Source organism: Molothrus ater, chromosome 9, assembly GCF_012460135.2.
Source record: "Molothrus ater isolate BHLD 08-10-18 breed brown headed cowbird chromosome 9, BPBGC_Mater_1.1, whole genome shotgun sequence".
Lineage (NCBI taxonomy): Eukaryota > Metazoa > Chordata > Aves > Passeriformes > Icteridae > Molothrus > Molothrus ater.
This window is the reverse complement of record NC_050486.2, coordinates 4189083-4210258: the sequence shown is the minus strand read 5'-3', so window position 1 is coordinate 4210258 and position 21176 is coordinate 4189083. Positions and strand designations below refer to the sequence as shown.

Below are 21176 nucleotides of genomic sequence, written 5' to 3'. Positions count from 1 at the left end.
CCCCATACAAAATAACCACAAACACCATTTTGGTTAAAAAAACTTTGTGTAATTGGTCTCTGCTGTCCCCACCCACCACCTCAGAGTGGGTTGGGATAGCGATGCTGGGAAAGCAGCCTGGGTTGGGTGGGTCGGGCAGGAAGCTGGGAAACACAGAGAGAGAGGTGGTGTGAGCAACGGGCTGTACCCCAAAATGTTGCTTTGCCATCATCAGGATGCAACCACAACCATCCTCCCTACATTTTGCTTATTCATCACACCCTCCCATTGCTGTCCTCCCACCACTGATTTACTTATAAAAAACCCTTATTCCCAAAACTGGTATTACCTAAACCCCGCCCCCCCCCCGCCCATAGCAGATCACCTGAAATGTGGCACCACCCCAAAATCAGGAGCCACCCCAGGTCTCACACAGCACCACCCTCATAAAAGTACTCTCACCTGAGCGACCTGGGCAGGGTTGAAGAGAGGAACTGAAGCCACTGGTGGCAGAGGTCCACGGTAGACAGCCTGGAAGGACCAAAGAGAGAGAACTTAACAGACACCCCAAGCAGAGAGGTGTCCCCCATCACACACAGGGTACACTTCCCTCCCCTCCTCACCTGCTGTCCTGCTGACTGCCTTCCATCCCATGAGCCTTTCACCTCTGCAGACACTGGATTAACAGCAAAGGTGCTTTCACCCTCCATTCCTCCTAGGGCCAGCAACCAAAAACAAAAGCCAACTTAAAATTAAGAGGAGAAACTTGTGAAAGGGTGATGGGGGGAGAGGTGAGGGGAACTGTGCGATATTTACCGGGATTTCTGGAGAGAGGCTGAGCCAAAGGGTTTGTCCCAGCTGCCAGAGGGGCAATGGGTGGGGATGGTGATGCCCGCTCCTGAAATCACATCCACCCGTTTAGAGCAGAAGCTCCTTCAGCTGGGAGAAGACCTCTGCACCAGACACCACACCAGGCTTTTGGGGTACCCATTCTGCACCCCTCCTGCTGCAGAGGTACCCCAGGAGCTGCAGGAATCATGGCTAAGGAGGGGCTACAGGGTCAGGGCAAGCAACACAAGCATAAAGCTGAACCAGCCTGAGGGTTCAAAATCAGGCAGGAGGCTGGACACCAAGCCTGGGTACAGTGTGAGGGGCCAAGCTCCATGGGTCCCCTTTTGTTCTTCATCTCCTGCTAGTTTGAGAAGAATATCCCAACATTTTTTTTTTTGCTCTGGGACTGTAGATCATTCTCTACCAGGAAGAAATTTCCAGGGGAGGTTCTCGCTCCAAGCTCCAAGCCATCAGGGATGTGATGCCCTTAGGAACTGGCTAGGTCTGGGATAACCACAGCATGGCTGCTTCCTCCTTGCTGCTGCACTTCCAATTAAAGAGGCTTTCCCTCCTAAAACCTGCCAGAGCACTGCTGCTCACAGCTGCTGTGTTCCGCTCCAGCGGAGGGCGAGGGATCCCTGCAGAGTTTGCCAAGGGCTTGCATGACCTCATGGCTGAAGGAGGCTATATGAATTTATATTATATATATATATGAAAGAGGCTATATGAATTTACAGTTATTATTAATCAAGGATTCACTAACAGGCTAAAAGGGCTCCTAGTCCCCATGTCCCCCCACACGGAATGGCCATGGCCCCTGCATGAGGACAGGGAGAAATGGGGAGATGTGTCACCCATTCTCACAGCTGCACCCTGCATGTCACCAGGGACAGGATGGCTTTTTGTCCCTACCTGTGGTCCTGATGTGGGAGAGTCTGAGCCTGTCTCAGACTCAGCTTTGGGAGAAGTTTCCTTGGTGGGTTTTGACCGAAACCAGCCAAACCACCTGAATCCAGAGCTCTGGGAAATGAAGGAAAAGAGTGGAAAGGAATAAGAAGGGATGGATGCCAGGCTTCTCCAGCTGCCTGCTGGGAGTGGGCATCATTTTTCCAGGGGCAGGGCTGGCATCAGGGCCAGGCAAGCTCAGGGCATGAGGCTCTTGATGGCTCTGGCATGCTCACCTTGTTCTCCTCTGGCTTCATGGCCTCTGCCTGCTCCTCAGCAGTGTCCTCACCTGCGCTGTCCAGGGAGGGCTGGCTGTCCCCCAGGGACACAGTGGAGGTCTCTGACAGAGTCCGAGTCCTGGCTGGTAACTCCTCCTGCCATCAGACATGGAAGCTGCCACGTGCTGTTCCCACAGGAGCTGCACCAAGCATGGTCAGAGCCCCCCTGAGACTGCTCCACACCCAGATTAGTGGGGAGCATCCTTAGGTTCCCCTACATGCCTTACACAGCAGGGCACAGCTTTCACCCAAGGGAACAAGTGGCACCATGATGGGGGTCCATGTGAGTTCAGTGCATGCAAGGATGGGGCAGCACATCCCAGATCCAGCCAGGACCTCAGTGGGATGGTCTCTCTGGCTTCTTTGACTCACCTGCTCTGCTGGGGAGGGCTGGCTGCACCCCTCCAGGGGACAGCCTGGCACCCCAGGGCTCCTCAGCTTCTCCTGTGGAGCAGAGGGAAGGACACAGTCAAGGTTTGATCTGTGGAGCTATGGATTTATCCATCAGAGGTATTTGCAGAGCTTGTACCATGCCCCTCTCCAGAGCACAGCCACCCACGTGGTGGCCAAGATGTCGCCCCAAGAGATGCAAAAGGCCATTGTGATCCCTGCCAGAACCAGGGAATAAGTGGTGAGGCTGAAGTGGTGCATCTCAAAGGCAACTTCTAAGGAAGAAATTCCTTGCTATGAGGGTGGTAAAGCCCTGGCACAGGCTGCCCAGAGCAACTGTTGCTGCCCCATCTCTGGAAGTGTCCAAGGCCAGGCTGGATGGGGCCTGGTCTAGTGAAAGGTGTCCCTGCCCATAGCAGGGAACCAGCTGATCTTTACCATCCTTTCCCAACACAAACCATTCTGGGATTCTGTGATTTCTGCAGGGAAACAAGGCTGCAGCACTTACCTGCTGGCAGCACTGGCTGTGAGGGGGCTCAGCAAAACCCCCTCCCAGAGGGGCAGGTGTCTCTTGGCTGAGCACAGGGGGCTGCAGCTCTCTCCCAACGCTGGGCACTGGAGATGCCACGACCTGAGCAGGTGCTGGGGACCTCAGGGACACATCCTCCTGGGACCTCAGTCCCTGCGATGGCACAGGCTCAAACCACTGGTCATACTGGTAGCTTTCACTCTGGGGAATCTCATTGCCAGGCTCTTCACCTGCCAAAAAAACCCCACACCTCAGGAATTTATAATTTTTGTAATGTTTATAATTCTGTTGGGCTGTTCTCCCCTTTTCCATTAAACATCAGCAGGAGCTGGGGGAGTGAGGAAAGGCTTCAGGCACCAGGCAAGGGAGGAGGTAGGACACAGCACAGCAATAGGAACCTTCCAGAGATTTCAAGGAAGGTGGGCTGGGAAAGACTGGGGGAATTATTTCTTTATTCCTGGGAATATACCTGAGGCTATAAATGAACTCAGAAGGAGAATGCTATGGAAGCAAAGGGCCCACAAGCAGCATGCACCAGCAGCTCAAAGGAGGCTGAGGTTTCCAGCCTTTTCCCCCACTCCTGCTGCACACCCTGAGCAGGAAATATTCAGCAGGTAGCTTTCATTCCTGTTCCACAGCAGCACCCAGGTTCTTTGCTCTAGGCAGATTTATTCAGGGTTGGGATTTTTTTGTTTGAAAGGCAAGTTGAGCAAGCAGGATTGGTTTCATTTCACACACACATTGGTCCCAGGTGTGTGTCCTGCTCATTCCAGCTCAGCAGCCTCCTGCCAGAAATACTGGACACTGGGAAACTCCTCTTCCATTGCTGTGAGGCATGGCAGGCAGGACCCAGATCCCATAGGGAAGGATTAGGGCACCTCTTGATGCTGTCAAACCCTTTGCTTTGCTGCCAGCATCACCTCCAGCCCACTCAGGATTGGCTTCACAACCATGAGCTGCTCCCACATGGCCTGGAGATGCTCAAGATCCACAAGGAGGAGGATGGATGCTCAAACTCATGCTGCCTGGCAAGCTCAGCTGGAACAAGTCAGGGAGGACCACGTGGATCCCAGCTTGGCACCTGATTTGGGCTTTGTCTTTCCAAGATGGATGGACTCAGCACCAAGCCAGCTTTCTCTGCATGCAGGTCCCTCAGGTGGTGGCTCTGGATGGCCTTCACCATGAGGAAAGGGCCAAGCACAGGGAAGGTGAGCTGTGGGGAGACCACATGGAGCAGACCTGGCTGCTCAGAGAAGCCAAGCCAATGGGATCATCATACTTGCAATTTCCTTCCAGGGAAGGAAGATCATAGTCTGAGCCCTGATAGCAGCAGAAGGCAATCAGGATTGATGATCCTTTTTACTGCCTGGGAGAGCTCTTTGAAAAGGAATTTGGCAGCAAGAGGGAAAGCTGATAGGAAGAAACGGCTTGAAGGAATTAGTTGTGTTTCATCCTGTCTGCAGCAGCCTCTGCTCTCCACACTTCAGTGCCAGCATTCCCAGGCAAAGGCACATCCAAGGAGCAGGGGACTGGGCAGGAGCATCCTGCTGATGGAGCTGGATGTGAAGCAACACCTCCCCCTGACTTCTCCTCAATGGGACATCCCAATGGATGCCTGCCCACGTGGGAAAGAAAAGCCCCCCTGCTCTTTCCTTGACACCAGGGGATGGCTGTGCCCCTCCTCTTGATGTCTCTGGACTCTTGGGGTCACCAAAGGGTGAAGCAAAGGGATCAAAGAGGCAGCAGGGAAGGAGAAATGCTGATTCTTCAGCAACAGGCATCCTGCAGCCTGGCACAGAGCTCCTTCCTGAATCCTTTGCTGTCTAAGTGTGAAATCCCTTTAGTTCAGCTCCAGTTTGCACCCTCAGAGGACTGCCTGAGAATGGGGCTGTCTCCCCTGAGGCTCAGCTGGGAGGCTCATCCAGCACCCACCCCCAGCTGCTCTCCTCCTCCCACAGCACCCAGAGGGACCCTGAAGCTGTGGTAATTAGGCCCAATTACTCAGACTTTGTATGAGCACCAAGCATTGAGCCCTCACTTTGCAGCCCATGCCTGAGGGATGCATCCAGGCAGGAGGAGCCTTTGAGCTCTGGGGGGATGCAAGGAGCAAGGAGTTGCTGCTGGTAAAAACTCCAGGGACTGGGATGCTGCTTCCCAGCCCATGGCAGCACAGTTCCACGCAGGGAGAGCCCACTGGGGAGACCACAAGCTGCTGCTTTGGTGTATTTACCTGCTGTTGGTAGAACAGCACAGGGCAGCTCCAGCTGAGCAGGTGCCACCTCTGGAGGAAGATCATCTTCCACCTGCAGAGGTAAAACATGGTAAAATGGCTAGGAAAAAGGGTGGAACAGGACAAAAACTAAAGAAATCACAAAGCCAATGCAAAAGAAAGCACGGTCCTTGTGGATTTGGGGCTCATAGCCCACCCCAGGCTGCAGGAGAGACCCACACCAGCTCTTTCCCAGTAAGCAAGAGGAGCTGCAGCACCCCTGAGAGCCGGCAGGAGAGGAAACAAGATGGAAAAGGCCACAAAACCAAAAGCAGGTGTGAAATCTGAATGAAAAGCATTAATCCAAGCACCAGACCATAGTTAAAAGACCCCAGAGTACAGCCACAAGGTGACACCCCATCAGTGAGCTCTGCAAGGTCCCCCTGCAAAGGGAGACCATCACTCCCCCACCAGCCCCTGCCTGCCCCCCTTGAGCCAAATCAAAGAGAGTTTTGCCCTGTGTGAAGCTCTGCAGCCCTCAGGCACTGCAAGCCCCTTGCTCCCACTGAATCTGCAGGCCCCAGAGCAGAGACCACATCTCAGAGCTCACAAGCAGAGAAGAACAGCAGCTTTTGAACCTCCATCCCCTCAGATTGAGGGAAGAGGAGGAGATGCTCCTGCAGACAGAGCACAGCCCAGAGCAGCTGTCCCACTGCCTCTCCTTACCTCCCACTCCTGGCAGCAGGCTCGGAGCTGCTCCAGCCAGTCAGGCTCCAGTGCCTGCTCCTGCTCTGGCATCTCCAGGAGCAGAGGGTCACAGAGCTTCAGCCTCTCAGCCAGCTGCAGGCCAGGGGGACAGCAGGGATTAGCACAGGGTCAGATCCACAGGGATCTGTCACACAGGGGCTTGGGAAAACAGCATCACTTCATAATACAGGGGTTAAATAACACCAGCCTCCTGTGCAGGATTTATTCCCTCTCCCACACCCTCACAGAGGTGCTGGCCCATCCCATGCCCCACAGTCTCAGCAGGGCTGGCTCAGCACCTCCACAGAGATGCCAAAATACTGTGTCAAAGATGCTCCTTGCATCAAAGAGACAGGTAAATATCAGCATCCCTTTTCCCCCCTGAGGAAAATGAGTGGCTTTAATCAACCCCCTCACAGGCATCCTGGGGCACTGGCAGGTTTGCAGGACACCCCACCAGAAGCCCTGGAAAGAGCCCAACTCCCAGGGCAGCTCCTAAGCTCCTCACCTACCCCATGAGGATGGATGGGAGCTGGTGTTTTTCTGATCTGCATTTACAAATCTCTGAGAAGATTTCACAGCCTCCCAGGCTTGTCCTGATGCTTGATGTCCTTAGAGCTAAAGAGTATTTTCTTAATATCTAAGTGAAATCTTCCGTCCTGCAAATTAAGCCCCTCTATCCCTGCTCCCATGGAAGCTGTGAGAGGAGCCAGCCAGCATCCCCCACGAGCAGCCTCCTGTGTGCTGGAGGGCTGTTATCACATCCCTCAAACCCCTTTCTCCCCCACCATATCTTGCCTAGAAGAAATAACCCTCAGGCCTTCTCCAGAGGTCATTTTTCCCTCAGTCTCTTATCGCCCCAGCTCTCCACTCCCACACTCACTCCAATTTAGCCCTGTCTCCACATGCAGCAGCCCAAACAGGCCCCAGCCAAGACCCCTGAGACCCCAGCATGGGGGGATTATCACCTCCTTGTCTCAGATATGACAGTTGTACTCTCACAACCCAGAATAACACTATAACATGGTGAGGGTTTTTTTTCCTTTTGTAACAGCATCCTGTTATGCTGCTGCTCAGTATTTTTTCCATGCTCCACTATCTCCCCCAGGTCCCTCTCTGCAGTATTGCTGCTGTGTGTTTAATTTCTCCTGCAGAAGAGGGTCTGTGCTGCCCTGGCTGCAGCCATCTCAGTGACTTGGGGCTCCAGCTCCCATCAATGGAGCAGGAGGCTCTTCCAGGGCAACCCAGGAGTCCAAGGTGAGATGCAGGGCTCCCTGCAGAGCTAATTCCCTGACTGAAGGAGTTGTTTAGACAAGGATCCAGTTTTAAGACAGCTGGGTAAGGGGAGATGGCACTCAAAGCACTGCTGTTCATCCACATCTTTACTGGATTTTCTCTTGCTGATATCAGCCCCTGATCTAGTGGAAGGAGTCCCCCATGGCAAAGGAGTTGGAACTAGGTGATCTCTAAGGTCCCTTCCAACCCAAACCATTCTAGGATTCTTGGGGATTTCTCAAGTTTCCTCTGGCTACTTCATGCTGCCTTATCTTCAATGCTTTGCTACAAGGCTGCCACCTTGAGGGCCACCAAAAGCCACCCAGAGGTGACTACAGCTCAGCCACCCTCCACAGCCACACAACACTCAGCTATTCCTTCCAGCACCAGTCCTAGCAGCCATTTCTTTCTATTCCTGAGCTTTTAAAACACAAACTCTAAACCAGCACAAAGCACACTGCTCAGGTCTGTGAGTTTACAGCAAGATGGGACCTGCACAACTGGACCCCAGCATGGGACTGGCCAGGAGAGCAAAGCAACCCTGCAGCCAAGCAGGAGCCTGCACTACCCACTGTCCCATCTCTTTACAAACACACCTATGCTCATCCTGAATCAATCACAGGAAAAAGGAAATTATAAGCATGATTACTCCTAAACGGGGGGAATGTTTAATCCAAAAGCTTATGTGCACTTTGATCCAGTATTAATGAACCAGCACCTGGTTGTATATCGTCCCCAGCTTCAAAAGAGGGGAAGTCTTAATCAAACACTAATGTGTATCATAATTTGTAACACAGTCTAGAACATCAAAGACAAGAGCATCTACGAATGCACTAGTTTTTCAGATGAAAGTGTTTTCTCCCAGGAGAAGCATTATCCCCAGCAGAATGGCAGATCTAAAAGGCTGTTAGACAGCAAATAGGCTTCGAAGATCGGGTGAGGAAGCAGTGCCAGCCAAATTTTGGGTGAACTCAGCAGCACCCACTTCAGACAGGCGTCTTGCTGCCCCTCACCTCAAAGCACCATGGCTTTAGTGCCTTTCATAGAATCACAGAATGGTTTGGGGTTGGAAGGGATCTTAAAGCTCATCTTGTTCCAACACCCCTGACATTTGCAGGGACACCTTCCACTAGACCCACCAAAGCCCCATTCAACCTGGTCCTAAAGGCTGGAGGAAGGTGACAAGCAGCCTCAGCACTGCCCTGGTCTTGTGAGAGCCCCAAGGGGACCTGGGACACTTGCCCTTGTCCCTCTCTACCCCAGCCCCCTGCTCAGGAAGCAGAGGGGCTGCACTTGGTGCTACACGTTGGGCCATGCTCTCTCTCAGTGTCACCCCAGCACACACCCCTCAGGAGGTAAAGAGAGTTGTAGAAGATGTGCTGGAGGGGAAATGTGCACTTAGACTTCACTTCTTAAGCCTGTGACATTTAGAAGTTCAGAAAATCCCACCAGACTTAAAAACATCCTTTGTTTCCAAATAACTCTGCTCCTACTTGGCAGTCAACATAACACCTTTGTTTTCTACCCGAAATCCACGGGGATTAGAAACCCCGTACTTGGCAGCAAATCCCAGGGGGCTGCTCAGAGCTGCCAGCCACTCCCACCCCAGCAGTTCCTGAGCAGGGATCACACGCAGGCTGGGATGCAGGAGGTGCAGACTCACCCTCACCACTTGCCGTGCCAGGACGGGGTGCGCGGCAGGGTCGCAGCGCAGGAGCGCAGTGGCCACAAGCTCGCAGTACTGCAGGGCCTGGGCTGGCAGCCCGTGGTCAGCCAGGCGGGAGGCGTAGAGCAGCTTGTACACCTTGGGGGAGAGAGGCAGAGCAGCCAGGGGTGGGAACAGGGACATGGACAGGGCTGTGGGTGCCCTGTGCCAGGCACATCGCCCCAGCGTGGCTCAGAGCGCCCTGGATCGCGCACCCAGAGGTCACTTGCAACTTCCAGCCATCCCCATGGAGGCACCCAGCCCTCCCTCCTTGAACCAGGGAGCTTCACAGAATCCTGGATCCTGCACACAGAGGTCACTTCCACCCATCCCCATGGAGGCACCCAGCCCTCCCTCCTTGAACCAGGGAGCTTCATAGAATCCTGCACCCTGGATCCTGCACCCAGAGGTCACTTCCAGCCATCCCCATAGAGGCATCCAGCCCTCCCTCCTTGAACCAGGGAGCTTCATAGAATCTTGCACCCTGGATCGTGCACCCAAAGGTCACTTGCAATGTGGGGCCACTTCCACCCATGCCCATGGAGTCATCCAGCCCTCCCTCCTTGAAGCAGGGAGCTTCAGAGGATCCTAGAATGGCTTGGGTTGGAAGGGACATCAGAGCTCATCTAGTTCCAGCCCCCTGCCATGGCCAGGGACACCTCCCACTAGACCAGGTTGCTCCAAGCTCCTTCCAGCCTGGCCTTGAACACTTCCAGGGATATGTCCACCCCAAGGCAGCAACAGCTGGGTGCTGCTTTGCAATAGGAAAGCATAAATAGGAAAGCAAATAGCCGTTAGCCAGAGAGCAGGAAGGCAATGAGAGCTGAGCAAGCACTGATCAGACACACTGTGCATCCCAAAACCTGCCCTGAATGAGTCCCTTGGCCAAGGCAACCTGTACATCATTCCCAAAGCCCAGTAAGGGGACAAGCCTCAGGAACAGCTTGAATTCCAGGCTTCAGGGAGATGGGTGCATGTTTTGGGGCAAGTCTGAGCTCTGCACGAGATGTAGTTGAGCACATGCACTACCTGGAAGGGCAGCAGGAAGGATTCGGGCTGTCGCAGCTGCCGGCAGTACTCGAGGATTTCCATCCTCTGGATGGCCTCTGTCCGGGCGAACTGGGAGAACGCCTGGCTGCGGGGAGAGGGGCGGGGTCAGCGGGCAGGAGCAGAGCTCCTCCCCAAACAGCCCCACACAGAATGCACACTAGCAGCGAGAAAAGCCCCGACCAGGGATTGCTTCTGCATCAAAGTGAGACCCCAGGGAGGGCGGAAACGTGGGGCAGGTGACTGGCAAAACACCAGCCTGCAGTGCTTGCTCACCGGTGGCTGCTGCCCAGCAGGGCCATGCGATCTGCCTTTGCTCCAAAGTAACCAAAGGGAACATCTGCCATCAGGTAGCAGAAATGAGCTGCTTCCACTGCTCCCTTGCTGGCTGCATGGAAAAAGACAAACCTTTAGTCTGAGACATCACCACACGGTCTGCTTTGCTTGAGGCCCTCAAGCTCACCCATAAAATACAAACTGAACTGCCTCACTTTCCTGGCAATGCAGATCCTGATCCTTCCCTTGTCCCTGTTGTTTGTCTGTTTTCCCCAGCTGCTGCTTTTTGTTTCAGGAGATTTCTGTTCAATGGTAGAGCTAGGTGAGCCTGAGCAAGGCCAGCTCCAACTCTTGCAGGATACATAGAATCCCACCACTGGTGGCAAGGCTCAGTCCCTGCAGTTACCTACACCTTCCCTGGCCCCAACTGCTCCAGGTGTCTCCACAAGAGCATCTAATGGATGTGACTGGGCCCAATTCACCTGAGGATCCATTGGCACCTCACCCCTTCCACCACACAGGCACTGCAGCTCCAGAGGTGCAGGCACAACCATCTCAGTGTGGACATGCACGGTGACACTGCAGTGCCCACCCCTGTTGTGGCTGCTCCCACTGATCTCAGCTCACCCAAAGTGTCCCCCATGGTGACAATGGCTCGGTGGTTCAGCTCTGTGTCTCCAACCTTGTTGGACAGCATCACAGCCAGGTGGGGCCTCCAGTCCCCCCACGTGGGATCCCCGCAGCACTGGAGGGAGAGGAGGAGAGCAGAGGTGAGGAGAGATGGTGACCAAAAGGTGGGTGTCACAGGCAGGTGACAGCACAGGGGAACACATGCCAGGGCCAGCCTCTTGCTCACAGACCAGAGCTGCCTGAGGGATCCTTCCTGACATCAGCTGGAAGAGGGTCTGCAGTGGGTCGTTGGTGGCCAGTGTGCTGGTGAACCTGTGAGGAGACAGAGAGAAGGGCTGCACACCAGGACCCCAGACCTTCATTCACCTCCCAGAGCACAGCCCAAATGCCCCAGGAAACTGATGTCTCTAGGGGTTTCCCAGAGAATCCAAGAAGCGATTGAGTTGGAAGGCACCTTCTAGTCCAACCCTCCTTCCATAGGCAGGGACACCTTCCACTGGACCAGGGTGCTTCAAGCCCAGTCCAACCTGGCCTTGGACACTTCCAGAAATGGGGCAGCCACAGCTGCTCTGGACAACCTGTGCCAGGGCCTCCCCACCCTCACAGGGAAATATTTCTTTCTAACATCTAATCTAAATCTACCCTCTGTCAGCTGAAGCCATTCCTCCCTATCCTATCACTCCATGCCCTTGTAAATAGGAGGCAGAGAGGATCACCAGCCTCTGGGGGTGATGATCTGTATTACCTTCAGAGAAGGCAGGTCTCCAGGACAACACTGCATAAAACCTCCTTAAAAGGATTTGGGTTCCACAAGACAGAAAATTTCTGCTTAACTCTCCCTGAAGGGATCAACCCAATCCAGACTAAGTACATTAAATTTCACCAGAAAATGCTCATACAAGTGGGGTGAACAGCTGGGACTAGACTTGATCACAGTGAAAATGCTCAGCTCCCCCTGCCCCATGGCTGTCTTTGCTAGGGCAGCATGGGCAAAACCAAAGACTCAGAATAAATTCACCCTCCATCTCCAGGGATTGGCTTTCCTCCTGCTTTCCAGCCCCCCACTTGGTTTCTCCTGTCCATTGGGAAGCCTGAAGGACTCAGGCCTGTTTGGATGGATGTCCTCTGTCCCCTTTGCCCCCTCTGGAAAGGCTCCAGCTGGAATCAATGCTCTTTTCCAATTCAGGGGGCACTGAAGGAATAGCAGGCTTGGAAAGCCAGCCATGGAACATCACACCCTGCTTGAGCTTCTCCAGCTTACCCGGTGAGGACCCAGCTGTACGTCCGAGGGTCCATCTTGCTGGAGAGGAACAGGGCATGGCCCCACAGCTGGTTCCTCATGGCCCAGACCAGAGCCTCCTGCAGGTGAGGGGGAGAAGAAAGAGGGGTTGCACCAACTCTGCTTCCTCCCTCCTCTGCTCCCCCAGCTCAGAGGAGAGTCCCAGTAACTGCTCTGGTTTTAATTAGCATCCTCCAAATTAGCATCTTCTGCATCCCTTTGTCTTTCTACCCTGAAAATTTACAAGAACTTGGACCTTCAAATCAATGTTGTGTCCCCTACGTTTCCAGGTCTGTGCTGCCTGTTAGCCCTCAAAGCTGTGGGATCCCAGTCCGGGCACTCAGTCTGCAGCCCTCCTCTCTCTTCTCCTTGTGCCTTAGGTATCCTGTGAGATCACATAGCTACAAATGGGTTTGGAACAGGAGAACCTTTAAGGTCCCTTCCAAAGCAAATCATTCTAGACTCTGTGAAACTAAATGCGGTAGAGGTGCTGGTAAAAGCCTCTGCATCTCATCTTCACTTGGGTCTCCCATCCCAGTTCCCAGTGGTGGGAAATCACTACCACAGCTTGGAGGGTTGATCCCACAACCACAAGTCACTTCTTGAAGGGTGAAGGAGCACCCTTTCCTTTAAAACCTGCCTGAAGAGGCCAACAGGTCCAAGAAGAACAAAACCTCCAGCCCCACATCCTGGATCCCACTCACCACTTACTTTCTTCCTGCCATAGTAGAGGAGCTTGGTGAACTTCTCCACGATCTGTGCCTGTGTCTCCACGACGGGCGGGAGCTCCCCGGTGATGAGGTCCAGCGGTTGCTGCTGCGCCCACTCGTCATCAGCCATGCCCAGCAGGCTGGCTGCAGGCTCCTGCCTCCTGTACCTGTCCTGGCGCCTGCAGTCCTGCAGCAGCAGCTCCGCCGTGTCCGAGCCCACCATGGACTGTGAAAGGGAAGGAAGGAGCCACCTGGAGGCTGCCCCAGGGTCAGAACCCAGGACATTGCTCTGGCTGCCCTGGGTGATTTGAGACCCTGGCAAGGGGCTCAGGACACCTTGGCATGGAGTCAAAAACACCTGTGCCTTTGATTTTAGCCCATGGAAAAAACAATTACCAACTTTATGTGAAGATTTACAAGCCATAAGAGTTTGAGTAGGATGATAGTTAATTTGTCACAAAGTGAAAAAGTAGAATTTTGGGGTTTTAGAATGGGGGTTCAAGAAGCAAGATGGAGGAATCTAGGCATGTCCTGTCCTTCTTCTTCTTGTCCTCCATCTTCTGCTAGATAGTGTCTTCTTTTTGATTGGTTTAGAATAGAGGCAGACTGTCTAACATAAGTGATAGGTATTAGAAAATTATTGTAAATAAAGTACACATAGTTTGTAGTATAAAAAGTTAACACCACCAGTCAATGTGCCACAACCCGACCAGCTGGCCAGACCTCAGCAGGTTAGAGAAAAAGTGTAACAGAGAAGAGAAAATAAACAACCTTGAAAAGCAAAACTGAGGAATCTCGACTTCTTCTTTGGTTGCAGAACTAAGAAAAAAAGACTTTCTAATACCTCAGGAATCATCTCAACCACAGAAACCTGAAACCCCACAAGCAAAGGCTGATGGCACTTCCAGTCTGCCCCCTTCTTACACCTGCATCCTCGTCCCAGCACATGCCCCAAACAAGACCAGCTTTGGCCACCAGCACAGGGAGTTGGAAGGAAAAGGACTCAGCACAATTAGCAAGACCTTCACAACACTCTCTCTGATGACCTTATCCACCTGCTTCCAACAAGCAGCTGCAGACTGGATTGGGTGGATTTCAGTGGATTAAGGGAACAGCCCCCTTTTAAGTGTAAGTGCTGGGTCCTCCATGAAGGTGGCACCAGTCCCCTTCACTGGGCTGTTGGTAGTTCCCAAGGACAAAAAGCAATCACAGAGAAGGATTTGCTTCAAATATCCAGGCAGCATCAAACTGAGGAATGAAAATCAGATCCTCTTAAGGTACACCCCTTACCCCCAAAAATAGCAACTGGATCAAGAGGCACCTAAGGGACATACTACTTGTCTCATGTCCAAGATCAAAAGGGTCAGCCCCTTCCATGGGATACCTACCCCATTCTGCCGGCAGAGGAGGACCAGGAGTTTCCAGAGGAGACAGGAATCTCTGCCCCTCTGTGTTGAGAGATCACAGCCTGTGGTTATCTTCTGCTGGCAAAACGTCATCACATCCACCTTGTGCAGATCTTCCCTACAGCAGCAGAAAGAAGCATCAAAGAAACCCAAGGCAAAGCAACCTAGGGCATCATTTGGGCTCAGTCCCCAGGTTCACTGATGGGGATGACAAAGATTCCAAGCAAGAGCTGGACGAAAGAAGATCCCCAGGACCAATGAGTACTTTCAAGTTCAAACACACTCAGATTTATGGTGACACCTAGCAGATCTGCGTTTCAGGGATGCAAAGTAAATTTCAAACCCACTCTTTGCCCTCCTGATAATATTTTCCTCAATCCATCTGCAAAGAAACAGTTTGGATTTGCTGTGCTGCCATTACATCCATGGATGTCCAAGGCTGCAGAAGCAGGCACAATCTGTTGTGGAGGCAGAGTGGGAGGGTCACTTGTGTGACCACAGAAACCCTTCAGCTATGTGCAAGCCAGGCAGAAGTGCTGCCATACAATAAAATAACCATTCAGTTAGGAAGAAGAGTGGATGAAACAGGACAGAGAAACTGCAGGTGGAGATGTTGATCCTGACTCAGTCATTCCAACATATTATATGGAGATTCCCAGTGTACCCTTTGGCACAAGTGGTAACCCAGAATCACAGAATGGTCTGGGGGTTGAAAGGAGCTTAAAGCTCATCTAGTCCAGCCCCCCCCGCCATGGGACCTTCCACTAGACCAAGCCCTGTCCAATTTGGCTTTGAACACTTCCAGGGATAGAGCATCCACCACTTCTCTGGGCAACCTGAGGCCTTACTACCCTCACAGGGAAGAATTTCTTCCATATATCCACCTAAAGTTCCCCTCTTTCAATTTGCACTTGTTGCCCTTTGTCCTGGCTCTACAGTTGCTGACAATGAGACCCTCTCTGGCTTCCTTGCAGCCATTTCAGTTACTGGAAGGTGCTGTGATGTCTCCACAACCTTCTCTTCTCCAACTCCAGCTTCCTCAGCCTGTCTCCATAGGGAGGTTTCTGCAGTCCCTTTATCCTCCTCTGGACCTGCTCCAACAGTTCCATGTCCTTCCTGTGCTGGTGGCCCCAGACCTGTTTGCAGCACTCCGGGTGGGTCTCACGAGAGCTCACAGAGGAAGCTCCAGATACTCCCCCCAGCTTCTGTGTATGCACAGCTCTTTTGCTTGGTAAATACTTTTTCCTTTTCTCTCCCTGCTTTGGTTGAGAGTGGCCAGAAATAGAGACAACCTGATGCAGCACCCCTGATTCATCTCCAGGCTCACACTGGATGAAGGTGCATACTGGGTCTGACCCTGCTGTGGCTCAGCCATCTCAGGGGACAAAAACTTTAGGAAAAGCTAAGCCACAGGTTGACCCAGAGCTTCAGATGTTCAAAGAAACCAAAAAAAAATCATTTTTCTGAGACAAAATGAGTACAAAATAAGGTCAGATGTACAAACCACACTAAACCCACATCCTATGAATATTCAAAATACCAAATCCCACAACCCAAACCAACCCAGACTGCATCAAAGGGGCTGGGCTCCCTGCCTGAACTTAGACCTTTGTAAATAACTCAAAACCACAGGGACCCTCTGAGTCTGCCTGGAGCTCACATCTCCTCATAAAGGAGACAGCCGGAGGACACAGCTCCTGGACCTGCCTGTGCTGCCATACCTGGCCAGGGGCCCAGGGAAGGCTTGCAGCTCCTCCAGCTCTTCTGTGCCATGAAGGATTGCCTAAAAAACAAAAGTAAATTCAGCAGCTGGCCTCCAGCAATCAGACCAGCCCCACCTGGGCTATTGGGAAGCCAGTGCCTTGGCCAAGGATTGAACAGTGCCAGTGAACCCTGTGCTGTCATCAGGTAACCACAGAGCACAGACCCTGAGCTATCACATGGACTCCAGTGCTAAGGTCCAGTAAAGAAATGTCTGCTGAGATGGCATCTGCTTCCTTCTGGAGGTAAAATAGGAGACTGGAATGCTGTGGGAGACTCGGGGACAAGGCCCCTGTTTTGGAGCACTTCAGGAAGATAAATGGAGTTGTCCTTTGGAGAGGAACACACCACATCTGTCCCCATGAGAAGGGATCACTGTGAGCAGGTCACTGGTACCCAGGGTTACAGAGCTGAAGGCTGAAGGCACCACCCAGGCACAGGCTGGCACGATGGAGACTCAAAAGTTCACATGGGATGGACAGAAGATGGGAGCAAGGAATGGGAAGGCTGCTGAGGAGGCTGCTTGGATTATGAACCATGTCTGCATCCCTCAGGGTGACAGGAGCCACTCCAGGGAGGGGACAGGGGGGCCTGGAGGGCCAGCTGTGTCCTACCTCCAGGCTGTGCAGCTCGACACGGGGCAGCCGTCCCTCAGCAGGGTGGTGGGGACACACCAGCACCAGGTGGCCCCCAGCTCCAAAGCACAGTGCTGTGTGCAGCTGTGGGAACTTGAGGGGGACTGCTGGGGGTGGGGTGGACACCAAGGGCTCCCCTGCAATGACACACAGGCCACTGTGAGCCACTCACACTGATCACACACCACATCCACTGTGGAGGGCTTCACCAGTCCCAAACTTGTCCCCCAACTAAGTGGCCCTCCACTGACCCCTCTGTGCAAGAATTGTCCCCCAAAGCAGCAGATGTGCACAGAAGCTCCTACACCTACCCAGGCAGAGCCCCTGGACCATTCACCCACCCTGCAGCCCCCCAGTCATGCCTTGTGCCTGCACAACCTCCTCCAGGAGAGGACCCAGCTGAGAGACAGCCAATACCCTACCACCAGCCATTTATTCCCTTGCTTCCCCCTTGTCAGAGCCCCCCATTCCACCTGACCTGTTTGTCCCTGTGCTCCAGGACCCCATTCCAGGGCTGTAGTCATCAGCACCATCACGGATGTACTGGCTGAGCTCATGGCTGCTGGAGCTGAGTCCTGACTCTTGGTACTGCAGGAGCAGGCTGGGCTGGCCCGAGGGCTGGGAGGGAGGGAGAGCACACAAACCTGGCTCAAAAACTAGGGACATTGCTGATTTCCTGCTCCCAGGCAGTGGGGCAGGCTCTGCTGCTGCAGGGAAGTGCCCAGCAGGAACAGCACAGCCAATTCCCATCCCAGCAGCTCACACCCTACACCAGCTTGGGTACACCCAACAGCTTAGAAAAGTAATTTACATCAGCCACAGCTGTAGTCTGACAGCTTTCCTAGCCCTTACGTGAGCTCCTCACCACAGCCAAGGAGATGGGGCTTGGAAACCCAAAAAAAGCACCACCCAGGAGCAAAATCACCAGAGCAGCTTTGATTTGATCTTTTAATTTTCTCTTGGCAAAACCCAGCAGTCAGGACACAAGTGTGATGGAGCATGACTTGGTGGACAGAGCTGACAATGACACACAGCTGTCATCTACCTAGGAGGGCTAGAATTGTGGAATCATGGAACCATTAAGGTTGGAAAAGCTCTCTAAGACTGAGTCCTACCATTTATCCACCACTGCAATGTTCACCACTAAACCATGTCCCCAACTGCCACATCTACATGTCTTTAAAATTCCCCCAGGGATGGTGCCTCTACTATGTCCCTGGGCAGCCTATGGCAGGGTTGGACAACCCTTTTGTTGAAGAGTTTTTTTTCCTAGTATCCAACCTAAACCTTCCCTGGCACAACTTAAGGCTGTTTCCTTGTGTTCTGTCACTTGTTCCATGGGAGAAGAGCCTGATCCCCACCTGGCTACAGCCTCCTTTCAGGGAGTTGTAGAGAGTGACAAGGTCACCCCTGAGCCTCCTTTCCTCCAGGCTGAGCCCCCACAGTCCTCTCTGCCTCTCCTCATCAGGCTTGTGCTCCAGACTGTCACAGACATGTTTTATGAAAAATCCTTTCCTTAGGATTTTTTTCTCCTGAGAAGCTGAGAGGCCTCAGAACAAAATGTAAACCATAATTATTTGCTGCTGTGGAATGCAACAGGTGCATCTGGGATTGGTCTCATGTGGTTGTTTCTAATTAATGGCCAATCACAGCTGGCTCCGACTCTCTGTCCAAGACAGCTTTTATTATCATTTCATTATTTTTCTATTCTTAGCTAGCCTTCTGATGAAATCCTTTCTTCTATTCTTTTAGTATAGTTTTAATATAATATATATCATAAAATAATAAATCAAGCCTTCTGAAACATGGAGTCAGATCCTCATCTCTTCCCTCATCCTTGGATCCCTGTGAACACCATCACACCAGACCCTTCCCCAGCTCCATTGCAGAACATCCCACTAAGCCTGGATTTCTGTGCTGCTCCTGGGCTGAGCACACAGCCTTGCACCTGGGGGAGTGACAGCCCAGGAGAGGGAGAGAACACAAACACTAAAAACCCACTGCAATAATCCCCAGGGACTGTCAGGCACTGAGCGCAACATTGCAAAGGGGCCCTTCTCTCAGCTGGAGGGGGACATGTGGATTGTTCCCAAATCTCTGAGAGATTCTTGTCCTCCACCCCTGCCCATCTTGAGGTTACCTCTTTGGACCAGCCACCAGCCTCCCCTGAATCACTGCTGAGGGTTCCTTCCCTCCTGGCAGTTGAGGTGTAGCTCTCCTCATAGAAATTGTAGGTCCTGCAGGTGGGAGCAAAGGGAGACACACTGAAGGTCTGAGATTTTTGAACCACCCACAAACCCACTCATTTTGCAGCAGGTGGTTTCACAGGGCTGCACAGACTCCCCAGCTTTACCTGTCGTGCCCTGGGGGGCCTGTGGCCAGGTTGGGGTGGTAGCCCCTGTAGTAGTGCTGGTCCCGGTAACTCTTGCCATAAGACTCTCCCTGCCTCAGGTCTAGAGAGAATCAAGAGTCAGCATTACCCCTCCAGAGCAACAATGAAGTTGCAGAAGAAAATCCATGAATCAGGCAATTTGCCATGCCCGCTCAGTTTGCTTCCAAATGGTCCCAACACATTGGAGATATGATAATAATGCCTTGTGCACATTTGCCAACACACACTGATATCCTCTTCTCTTTGCTCCCTCCTCTTCTGTTCTGTCCAGAAACAGCAAAGAAGAGGCCATGGCCATCCTGATCACACAGCACCATCAAACTCAGGCTGGAAGCAGGAATGACACAGGTTTTTAGCCGTGGTAATGAAGATCAAACATCCCTTAGGTGCACCTAGCTCCTGCTCACATTTCCTAAATGCAGACAGGGAGCCAGTGCTGCACAGAGCACCCACCACCACCCAGGAGCATGGGCAGGAGAGAGCCCTGGATGTGTGCAAGCCTTGGGAGAAGAACCCATCCTGGGGAAAGCATCACTTCCCCTGCAAGCTGCCTCCAGACCCAAAGGATGAGCCCATACCTCTGTCATCCTGCCATGCCGCTGGCTGCCACTGGTGGCTTTGGTAGGAGTAGCCATCCCTGTTGCCAGCTGCAGGATACTGCCAGTGGGGATCTTCATAGCCCTGCCTGGAAAACAACACAACACACTGATCTGGGGGAGAAAGGGTTCCAGGGTCACATCTAGGGTCCCTCCTGCCTGGGACTTTTGGAGGCAGCAAAGGGGATGGAAATAAAGCCAGGTCCCCTGCTCTGGCAGGGCCAGGAACTGGTCCAGCATCACACCTGGAAGGAGCAGGAAGAGGTTTGGATGGTTTGTTGCCACCAGCTAGGAGAAAGCTGTGCACTGCAGTTTCAGTGATGCCCAGTTTTATAGAATCCAAGAATGGTTTGGGTTCCAAGGGACCTTTAAGATCATCTCATTTCAACCCCTGCCATGGGCAGGACACCAGGGTGCTCCAAGGCTTGTCCAACCTGGCCTTGAACACTTCCAGGGATGGGGCAGCCACAGCTCCTCTGGGCAACCTGTGCCAGAGCCTCACCACCCTCAGAGAGAAAATTTACTTCCTAATATCCCATCTGCATCACACGACCTCAGCACAAAACCCCACGTACCGACTCCATAACTCACTGAGGGCGATAACTCAGGCAAATCAACCCAGATTTGCTGGAAGCTCTTTCTCAGCACTGAGAACATCCTCCAGCCCACATTTTATCTGTCCACTCTTCACTGTTTCAGCAGCTGAGCTTGCAGGCTGCCTCTTGCTCCTATATTACCACTAGTATTTTTATTGTTCACCTTGCACTTAGGAAAAAAGAACTGCATTTAATCAAACCTGTAAGAAAAATGCACCTCAGGGCTGAGACAGAGCTTGTCAAACAGCAACCACAGAAGCCACAGCTTTAAGAAGAAATCAGAGCTGCAAATGCTACACAGCCTTAAATATAGAAGTCATGGGGCTGCTTGAATAGCTGGACATCACCTACTGACCCTCTGTGTCCCTGTGCAGTCACAAGGGCAGACCTGTGAGCAGTGCAATAGGCAGCTCTTATTTTAGGAAGGTTTCCAGGAAGAGGGAGCAGAGGGCTCTCACCTGGCGTGGGGCTGGCTGGGGTAGGTGCTGTCGGCGCGGGAAGCCGGCCGGCGGGCGTCACCGCGGGGCTGGTGGCCCTCATCCCAGGGGTGACCAGGGCCGTGTCTCCCGTGCCAGGAGCCGGGCCTTGGAGCCTGCCTTGCCTGCAGGAGGTGCCGCCGCAGCGGGGCCGGGGGGCTGGGGAGCCCCTCTGCCCATGAGCCCCGGGCTGCCGGCCTCTCCCGGGGCTGGGGCAGCTGGGCAGGGGCCCAGGGCTCCATCACCAGCCAAATCCTCTCTGGGTTTGGGGAGCCTGAGCCCCAAATGGCTTTAGTGGCCTGCAAATGATAAGTCACAAAGTGTTTGATCAGCAGCTTTTCTACCCCCTCCAAGCCCCCTTTGAAGCCCGTTGCCAGCTACTCTCTGATTTTTGGGAGCATCCTGGAAACCCAGGAACCTTTCCAAAATACCCAGAGGCAAGGAAAAGTCATCTCTAAATCTTCCTTAACTTGAAGCTCCCCTT

General features: G+C 52.9%; 1 protein-coding gene across 1 annotated transcript; it reads right to left on the bottom strand.

Annotated features, from left to right (window-relative positions):
- Nucleotides 1–80: 80 nt before the first annotated feature.
- SEC16B (SEC16 homolog B, endoplasmic reticulum export factor) lies at nt 81–20934 on the bottom strand. Its single transcript, XM_036388114.1, is given in 26 exon segments — nt 81–143; nt 442–510; nt 603–694; nt 796–877; nt 1723–1830; nt 1992–2148; nt 2402–2477; nt 2932–2952; nt 2955–3182; nt 5183–5255; nt 5888–6001; nt 8847–8987; nt 9918–10023; nt 10212–10323; nt 10839–10956; nt 11072–11153; nt 12103–12200; nt 12832–13056; nt 14219–14354; nt 15958–16019; nt 16612–16769; nt 17106–17250; nt 18773–18869; nt 18986–19085; nt 19603–19709; nt 20675–20934. Coding segments are annotated over 26 exon segments (3030 nt in total).
- Between the last annotated feature and the right edge of the window lie 242 nt (nt 20935–21176).